At 44.9% G+C, this 9,360-nt stretch overlaps 1 protein-coding gene across 1 annotated transcript in view; it reads right to left on the minus strand.

Moving 5' to 3' along the window:
• LOC133561593 (protein rapunzel-like) overlaps window positions 1-7,182 on the minus strand; it is an 8,897-nt gene extending 1,715 nt beyond the window's left edge. The window contains exons 1-3 of the mRNA XM_061914980.1: window positions 7,110-7,182; window positions 3,716-4,212; window positions 1-2,059 (exon numbers count right to left, since the gene is read on the minus strand). The exon at window positions 1-2,059 is cut by the window's left edge and continues 1,715 nt beyond it. Of these exons, the coding sequence (XP_061770964.1) occupies window positions 1,369-2,059; window positions 3,716-4,209 (1,185 nt within the window). The 5' untranslated portion in view covers window positions 4,210-4,212; window positions 7,110-7,182 and the 3' untranslated portion in view covers window positions 1-1,368. The remainder of the gene's footprint in view (window positions 2,060-3,715; window positions 4,213-7,109) is intronic.
• Between the last annotated feature and the right edge of the window lie 2,178 nt (window positions 7,183-9,360).

Genomic DNA, 9,360 nt, shown 5'->3' on the forward strand with positions numbered 1-9,360 from the left:
TGGACATCTGTGTTGTTGAATCTTTTGCAATTTGTTCAATTAATAATGGAGACGTCAAAGAAGAAAGATGATGGTGGAAAGTGGTGTATTGCGACCGCTTTTAGCAACACAAACACAGCCGGTGTTTCTTTGTTTGTTGTGAAGCTTTAATATGGAACAGAGCGGTCAAGCAAACATGTTTCTCTACCACATGTCAACCCGCAGGTTTCAGTGGGAAATTGTGGTAATAAGTCGGCTCTTACCGTAAACATGTGCAGAGCTTATGTGGTTCCTCCTGCAGCTGTCAAAGAGGCAGCTGCAACTTTCTTGGCTCCTCCGTGGCTTCCCTCAGAGACACTGGCGTTCACCACACACCTCCTATTTTCAGGTATGACTATATAATCTCACTAAAACACTAGTAACACAGTAAGCAGATAGGGGGTTTTCCAGAATTATCCTAGTAAATGTGTCTAATAACATCTGAATCGCTCCCACTGCCCTCGTCTTTTTTTTTTCTTCTCGTCCTTAACTCTCACTTTCCTCATCCACGAATCTTTCATCCTCGCTCAAATTAATGGGGAAATTGTCGCTTTCTCGCTCCGAATCGCTCTCGCTGCTGGTGGCCATGATTGTAAACAATGTTCAGATGTGAGGAGCTCCACAACGCGTGACGTCACGCGCACATCGTCTGCTACTTCCGGTACAGGCAAAGATTTTTTAGTAGCGACCAAAAGTTGCGAACTTTATCCTCAATGTTCTCTACTAAATCCTTTCGGCAAAAATATGGCAATATGGCGAAATGATGAAGTATGACACATAGAATGGACCTGCTATCCCCGTTTAAGTAAGAACATCTCATTTCAGTGGGCCTTTAAGTGTTCTGTTTTTGATTCATAATCATGTTATTTTGGGGGCTCGTCCGGGATACAATAAGGATACAAGAGTCTGGTGCCCACTAGGGTCAGTGTGGTCTAATCAGAGCACAAAGCTGACTGGAATGTACAATCTGTGTTCTCCACAATACCAACACAAGTCAGCCCGTGCCCAAAGGCCTATTTTTCAGGGTAGACCAGGAAGGGTTAATGTCACCAAATTATTGGGGGACCTAGATGGGCCGGTGAAATAGGAACACGTGTAATTCAACTTTTGGTCTACGAAGGCAAGAAGTCGGGTGTCAACGGGAGGGCAGAAGTCTGCAAACAACAGGGTCGGTCTTTTAAGAGGAGTTAAGATTGTTTAAAATTGTGATTTTTATCATTGAATGTCAAATAAGTATTTTGTAATCAAATAATAAATACTAATTAAACTTTAATTCTAGCCTATTACTAAGCAATTTACTTTGGAAAACAGAGGGTTGGATCTGGATGGTTTGCAGTATTCCATGAGGGTTTAGTCGGAGTGGACGCACACGACCACGTTCTTGTGCCTCTCCCAGTAGTGGCAGTCTTTAGGGAAGCTCCACGCCGCCGCCGACTCCTTGTGGCGACTGACGGCGTGCACCACGAAGCCGCTCAGCTGCTTCTCCAGGACGTCGACCACAGCGGGGGCGTTGCCCTTCCGAGCCTGGCCCTCCATCAGCTGCAGGACCGAGTCCCGCGGCACCGGCTGCGGCCCGGTGCTGAAGGACACCACCAGGTTGATGTTGTTCACCTGCAGCACCTCAAACCAGTTGTGTCCCGCCACGTGATGGAAGTGCTCGCCGGCCCGCCAGTTCCGGTAGGTGCTCCCCGAGTGGTTGATGAGGCGCACCGACCAGCTGACCCAATCGTACTTCTTGACCAGGAAGTCGAGGAGCTGCTGAGTGGTTTCTTGGAGGCTCTCCACTTGCTTCTCCTGCAGGAGTTGCTGAGCGTCCAGTTTGGCCTGCTCTGGGAAGGCGGCGATGCAGGACTGGATGGTTCTCTTCATGCGGGACTCCATTTCACCCATCTTGTGGCTCCACTCCCGGATCTTGTCCTCTTCTTCCTCCTGGTTGCAGGTCAGGGCAGAGTGGCCCAGCAGAGCTATCAGGCCCAAGCAGAGGAGCTCCTTCAGCCGGACGCAGAAGTCCTCCAGAAGTCGACGGTTCCTCGACACATACCTGCATCCAACGGAGAACAGCATTCCGCATTAGGGGAAGAAAAGTACTCAGGACCACTGTGTTGGTGTTGTTCAAAAATAATGCCTTTTAACGACCTTTGTGCCTCTTAAATGAAATGAACCTCCACCATGTTGATGTTAGTCTTCAGTAAATGCTTTTCTGTCACGGCGTGGACTCGAACCCGCTTTCCCCCGGCAGCTGGGTCTGCCAGGGCGTCCACTGGCAGCGCGCTGAGACACGCCCCTGCTCGCGCTGGCTGGGTCACGCCCACATGTTGGCAAGGCTGTGGGCGATCAGCAATCTGCACACCTGTTACTGATGAGGGCGAGCGGGAAAAGGACCAGTCGACCCAAGGATCCTCCCGGGAACTTAATCTTCTATTGTGTACCGTAAGCCAACTTTGCCAGTCCTCTCTTAATCTAGCACTGGAAAGCTATCACTGGCAGATGATTGTTGTGTAGGCAATGTTTTCTTCTCTATTACATTACATTAAGCTAAACCGAACACTAACTGGTGTTGTTTTTATATCACTGCTTTTGTCTTTGTCTTTCCGCAGGTTGAAGTGGACATTATTGTTGCTGTTGTCTGTCCTTTGGTTGCCACTTCTGTCGGTCCCTTTTAAAATGTAGCCATGTCAAGCACGAGCAAATGCGGATCTTGTAGTCTTTTGTATTCGCCTTTTCTCGCCCTCTGCCGATGCCTAGGTTCTCTAACGAGGTACAGGAAGGTCCTTAGGTTCTCTAACGAGGTACAGGAAGGTCCTTAGGTTCTCTAACGAGGTACAGGAAGGTCCTTAGGTTCCCTAACGAGGTACAGGAAGGTCCTTAGGTTCTTTAACGAGGTACAGGAAGGTCCTTAGGTTCTTTAACGAGGTACAGGAAGGTCCTTAGGTTCTCTAACGAGGTACAGGAAGGTCCTTAGGTTCTCTAACGAGGTACAGGAAGGTCCTTAGGTTCTCTAACGAGGTACAGGAAGGTCCTTAGGTTCTCTAACGAGGTACAGGAAGGTCCTTAGGTTCTTTAACGAGGTACAGGAAGGTCCTTAGGTTCTCTAACGAGGTACAGGAAGGTCCTTAGGTTCTCTAACGAGGTACAGGAAGGTCCTTAGGTTCTCTAACGAGGTACAGGAAGGTCCTTAGGTTCTCTAACGAGGTACAGGAAGGTCCTTAGGTTCTTTAACGAGGTACAGGAAGGTCCTTAGGTTCTTTAACGAGGTACAGGAAGGTCCTTAGGTTCTCTAACGAGGTACAGGAAGGTCCTTAGGTTCTCTAACAAGGTACAGGAAGGTCCTTAGGTTCTCTAACGAGGTACAGGAAGGTCCTTAGGTTCTCTAACGAGGTACAGGAAGGTCCTTAGGTTCTCTAACGAGGTACAGGAAGGTCCTTAGGTTCTTTAACGAGGTACAGGAAGGTCCTTAGGTTCTCTAACGAGGTACATCAGTGTCCTTTTGTTCCCCTTTTTCTCTCTTTCAGTCCCCTCTGAAATGAAGCTAAAGCCAGCACTAGCTTTTGGATTTTTTTCTCTTGTCTAAGATCTGCGACAAAGATTGTGTGTTCCTCAGTCCAAGTCTGCCTGCCCCTCTTAGGTGAATCTAGCTCAAGGACTGGCAGATAATGTGGTTTTGTGTTGAGGTGTGGTACGGTCAGTATTTACATACCTTTCCACCACCTCCAAGATGGTCTCTGCAAAGCTGCTGTTCCCCATCAGAGCATCGTAGAGCACAAACAGATTCTTCTCCCCTCCGCTTCTGGAAAAATGCTCCAGGAAAAGTTTGGTCTTCACCTCCCGGAACTGCTCCTTGGCCTCCAGGATGTCCATGTACTTCCTGAACTGGTTCCTGATGTTCTCCTCCACGCTGAAATACTGCGAGTCCAGCCGTCCTTTCTTGATCTCGCAGTCGATGTCCTCCAGCTGGCTGGACAGCACGTCCAGGCTGTTTCTCACCGTCAGGAACTGCTCTTTCACGTAGAACACCTCCTTGCTCTGCGTCTGGTCCAAGGCCAGACGTAGAACGGGGGCGGCGGCCTCACAGAGGGGGAAGAGCTCACCCACCGCGCTGGCCAACACTTCGGCGCCCCTCTCCAACATGTCCATGGCCGCCTCGATGGACTGCTTGTGCTGGGCCACCACCTTCTCCAGTGGACTGCTCATGGTCTGGGGGACAGGGGGACACCTTTACTGGGCAATATCTAGCAGGATTTACACATCCATCCATCCATTTCCTACCACTTGCCCTTACTCATGTGCCTTCATCTTGTCCTTACTTACAAACCCCGTTTCCGTATGAGTTGGGAAACTGTGTTAGATGTAAATATAAACAGAATACAATGATTTGCAAATCCTTTTCAAGCCATATTCAGTTGAATATGCTACAAAGACAACATATTTGATGTTCAAACACATTAACGTTTATTTTTTGCAAATAATCATTAACTTTAGAATTTGATGCCAGCAACACGTGACAAAGAAGTTGGGAAAGGTGGCAATAAATACTGATAAAGTTGAGGAATGCTCATCCAACACTTATTTGGAACATCCCACAGGTGTGCAGGCTAATTGGGAACAGGTGGGTGCCATGGTTGGCTATAAAAACAGCTTCCCAAAAAATGCTCAGTCTTTCACAAGAAAGGATGGGGCGAGGTACACCCCTTTGTCCACAACTGCGTGAGCAAATAGTCAAACAGTTTAAGAACAACCTTTCTCAAAGTGCAATTGCAAGAAATTTAGGGATTTCAACATCTACGCTCCATAATATCATCAAAAGGTTCAGAGAATCTGGAGAAATCACTCCACGTAAGCGGCATGGCCGGAAACCAACATTGAATGACCGTGACCTTCCATCCCTCAGACGGCACTGTATCAAAAACCCCCATCAATCTCTAAAGGATATCACCACATGGGCTCAGGAACACTTTAGAAAACCACTGTCACTAAATACAGTTGGTCGCTACATCTGTAAGTGCAAGTTAAAGCTCTACTATGCAAAGTGAAAGCCATTTATCAACAACATCCAGAAACGCCACTGGCTTCTCTGGGCCCGAGATCATCTAAGATGGACTGATGCAAAGTGGAAAAGTGTTCTGTGGTCTGACGAGTCCACATTTCAAATTATATTTGGAAACTGTGGATGTGGTGTCCTCCGAAACCAAGAGGGAAATAAACATCCGGATTGTTCTAGGCGCAAAGTGTAAAAGCCAGCATGTGTGATGGTATGGGGGTGCATTAGTGCCCAAGGCATGGGTAACTTACACATCTGTGAAGGCACCATTAATGCTGAAAGGTACATACAGGTTTTGGAACAACATATGTTGTCATCCAAGCAACATTATCATGGACGCCCCTGCTTATTTCAGCAAGACAATGCCACACCAGGTGTTACAACAGTGTGACTTTATAGTAAAATAGTGCAGGTACTAGACTCGCCTGCCTGTAGTCCAGACCTGTCTCCCATTGAAAAATTTAAATGATAAATAAATAAATGGGTTGTACTTGTATAGCACTTTTCTACCTTCAAGGTACTCAAAGCGCTTTGACACTACTTCCACATTCACCCATTCACACACACATTCACACACTGATGGAGGGAGCTGCCATGCAAGGCGCCAACCAGCAACCATCAGGAGCAAGGGTGAAGTGTCTTGCTCAGGACACAACGGACGTGACCAGGTTGGTTCTAGGTTGGATATGAACCAGTGACCCTCGGGTTGCGCACGGCCACTCTCCCACTGCGCCACGCCGTCCCTTTGAAGCCTAAAATACGACAACCGAGACCCTGGACTGTTGAACAACTTAAGCTGTACATCAAGCAAGAATGGGAAAGAATAACACTTCAAAAAAGTGTCTCCTCAGTTCCCATACATTTATTGAGTGTTGTTAGAAGAAAAGGTGATGTAACACAGTGGTGAACATGCCCTTTCCCAACTACTTTGGCACATGTTGCAGTCATGAAATTCTAAGTTAATTCTTATTTGCAAAAAAAAAATCAAGTTTATGAGTTTGAACATGAAATATGTTGTCTTTGTAGCATATTCAACTGAACATGGCTTGAAAAGGATTTACAAATCATTGTATTCTGTTTATATTTACAACTAACACAATTTCCCAACTCAAATGGAAACAGGGTTTGTACTTGTGCGTTCATCTTGTCCTTCCTTAAATGTGCCTTCATGGTGTCCTCACAAGTCTATACTTGAAGAGCTTCTCTTCCTGCACTGTTCTCCCAAGTCTAAAGATGGTGGCTATCGTGTTTGTTTTCCTGGCCCCAGACTGAACCCCCACAGGCGCCTCGTCCGGGATGGAACTTTTTTTCTATTTTACTCATTTTCCTGGCCGCCTCCTAGCAGCGACCCATCAGCCTTGCTGTCCAGTCAGCCTGTCAAGCTGAACGAGTCCGTGCTGAAAATGACATTTTCTTGTACTTTTGAAGTGCGACGACAACAAAGTGCTATCCTCTCTTATCCTGCAAGACGCCCTTTAGCTTTCTGCTAACTTCATTGTAGACTCATCCACTTTATCGTGGAAGGAGATCTTATACCAGAATTAGATTCATGCACTAAATCCACTTCAGCTCCTTCCATAAAAACATGTGTCTGGCTTTTATGGCAACTAGCTGACGTCATTCCATCCATCTCCCTGTTGCAGAAAAAAGGAGGCAATACACAAAAGTCTAGTTTCTCTTCCATCTCTCCACATACATCTATTATTGATGCAAAGATTCTTCCACAAACACAATCAGTGGCTGACACTGTTTGAGGCAGAGAGGCAGAAAAAGGTAATGATGTCATGTGTGGACAAAATGGAGGCAGGGACGTCGTCCTTGGATGGATGACGTCCAACAAGCAGCCTGCACGCTAAACAAATGCACCCAAAACCTCCTGGACGTCCTCGGTGTTGGGAGGAGACCATCCCTCATCTCGGTGTGAACCCACAACACTGATGAGGGGCCAACAGTCACGTGCGCAAACATGGAAAGAAATGCGCTTTTACGCACGCACCCTCCCCCCCTCCCTCCCCATCCCCCCCAGCCTTGTGCGAGGTAAGAACATTCTTACCTGGACGGATGTATTCTCTGCGCTGATGACCACTTTCTGCTTCTTTTGGAGAATATTCCTGCTGTGACGGCGGGGAGGGGGTCCCAAACAACTGGAGAGAGAGAGAGAGAGGAGGAGAGAAAGAAGGAGAGAGAGATGCGCAAAAGCCCAGAAAGGAGGGGAGAAAAGGTCGACACGGGAAGATGATCAAATGTGCCTTTTTCTTCTTCATCCTCATGACCAAACACATGAAATGACCCAAGAAGGTAAGATATATATATTTGATATTATTTTATGTGTCTTCCTGCATGTCTTCAATCCCAAATATGCAAGTAGAAGCCACGTCACGGCTGTTAGGAGCACTGATGATCTTTATTCTCCAACAATCCTTCAGATGATATTCATTATTCTCCAACAATCTTTTAGCTGATATTCATTATTCCCTAACAATCTTTTAGCAGATATTCATTATTCCCTAACAATCCTTAAGCAAAAAAAATTTTTTTTTAATGTTTTTTATGTTGAATAGAAGAGGACCACCCCCCCCCCCCCCCCCCTCCCCACACACACACACACACACAACCCCCAACAGTGCAGCATGACGCACATCTCGCCAGGTAACCAGCACCCCTGGGAGATGTTCTCCCACTCAAATGTTGACACAAACAGTTGGAAGATGAGAAGATGTGTTTGCAGCTTTGTGCAGGTGGAAAAGAACATGGGGGGCTGGGAGGGTGGGGGGGGGGGGGGGGGGGGGTCTGCAGTCAGATCAGCAAAATCAGCATTTTCCAGTTTAGATTGAGTGGAACCAGTTAGGCTGGTCTCCCTGCCTTAAAGATCCTGTTGTGTTGTACTTGAAGGATTGACAATATCAATACATCAATAGATGAATAGATGAATAGATGAATAGATGAATGGATGAATGGATGAATAGATGAATAGATGAAGGTGGCTGTGATGCGTCGCGGGCCTCCGGGAAACAAGTTGGAGCGTAGAAGACAATGAGTTGTGTCGCCCTCTTGTGGCCATAAACGGTAACTGCACCTCAGACTCCGCATGGCAGGGGTGTCCAAACTTTTTCCACAAAGGGCCGCACACGGAAAAATGTAAGCATGCGGGCCATTTTCATATTTTTCATTTTCAAACCATAATATATGGATTTTTTTTTAATCCTTAGGGCTCCTGGGGAGCATTGAGGGTCTCAGTCACTAAAATTTTAACAATAAGTCAAATTATTATTTTTTGTTTTTGTTTTAACGCTTACAGTAAATCTCTATATCAACTCGAGGTTGATATAAAGTAAAACAAATAAGGTTTTATGCCTTTTCTGTCAAAGACAACTTTGTTTTTTATAGTAAAACTGAAATATGCAGTATTTAGATAGATATTATTGAGTAATCACATTAAAAAGTTCAATAAAATCCTACCAAATATATTTGAGATCCGAAAGGTTCCCCACTCATAAAGTGATGCATTTTTATTAGTTGTTTTTTTTTTAACATTTAAATTCCAAGATCAACATCCGATATATCTGTCGATTTTAAGTTTGAACTATTGTTTGTTTTATGCTTTTGTCAAAACTTTGATGTTTTTATATGGCAACCACACAACAAATGCAAGAGTTTTTCCACATAAAACATTTTAAAGTGATCATTTTTAAGTCATAATTCATTATAACATAAGTTTTTGTCCTTTCTTTTGAGCAATGGAAAAAAAAAAAAATAAAGACAAAAAGAAAAAAAAGGCCTGCACAGCAGTTTTGTGTCAACATTGCCACTTTTTCTCATTAAATTCTACCTCATTCCACTTTTTTTTTGAAAGTATTTTTTTACATTTTTGCAATACCATCAATTATTCAATTCTTGCAGAATGTGTGGCGGGCCGCACTTAGGACACCCCTGCCCTATGGCCTCCATTCTGAGAGAAACATGTGACAACCGAATATAAAAAAGCTGCAATCTTAAAGATTAAAAGACGTTGGGAATGTTAGGCATTGTTTTATTTTGTGTTTTTTTAAACAAATATTTTTGTCTGCATCAACAACAACATTGTCCATAAAGCGAAAAATGGCCACAATGATTCTATTTTTCCTCTACAAAATCTGCCAACACTCATAATTTCACATTTTTACCTCAATCAATAGATTTATTTTTTAAATAAAGTCAGACGTTAGAAGCACGAGCGATAGTCAGAGATCATCTATGCGACAGGAGCAATCTGCAAGCATGCTATTCAAAGATGATCTATTCAAGAAGATCACACGGCTGTTTTA

The sequence above is a fragment of the Nerophis ophidion genome, linkage group LG11, assembly GCF_033978795.1.
Source record: "Nerophis ophidion isolate RoL-2023_Sa linkage group LG11, RoL_Noph_v1.0, whole genome shotgun sequence".
Lineage (NCBI taxonomy): Eukaryota > Metazoa > Chordata > Actinopteri > Syngnathiformes > Syngnathidae > Nerophis > Nerophis ophidion.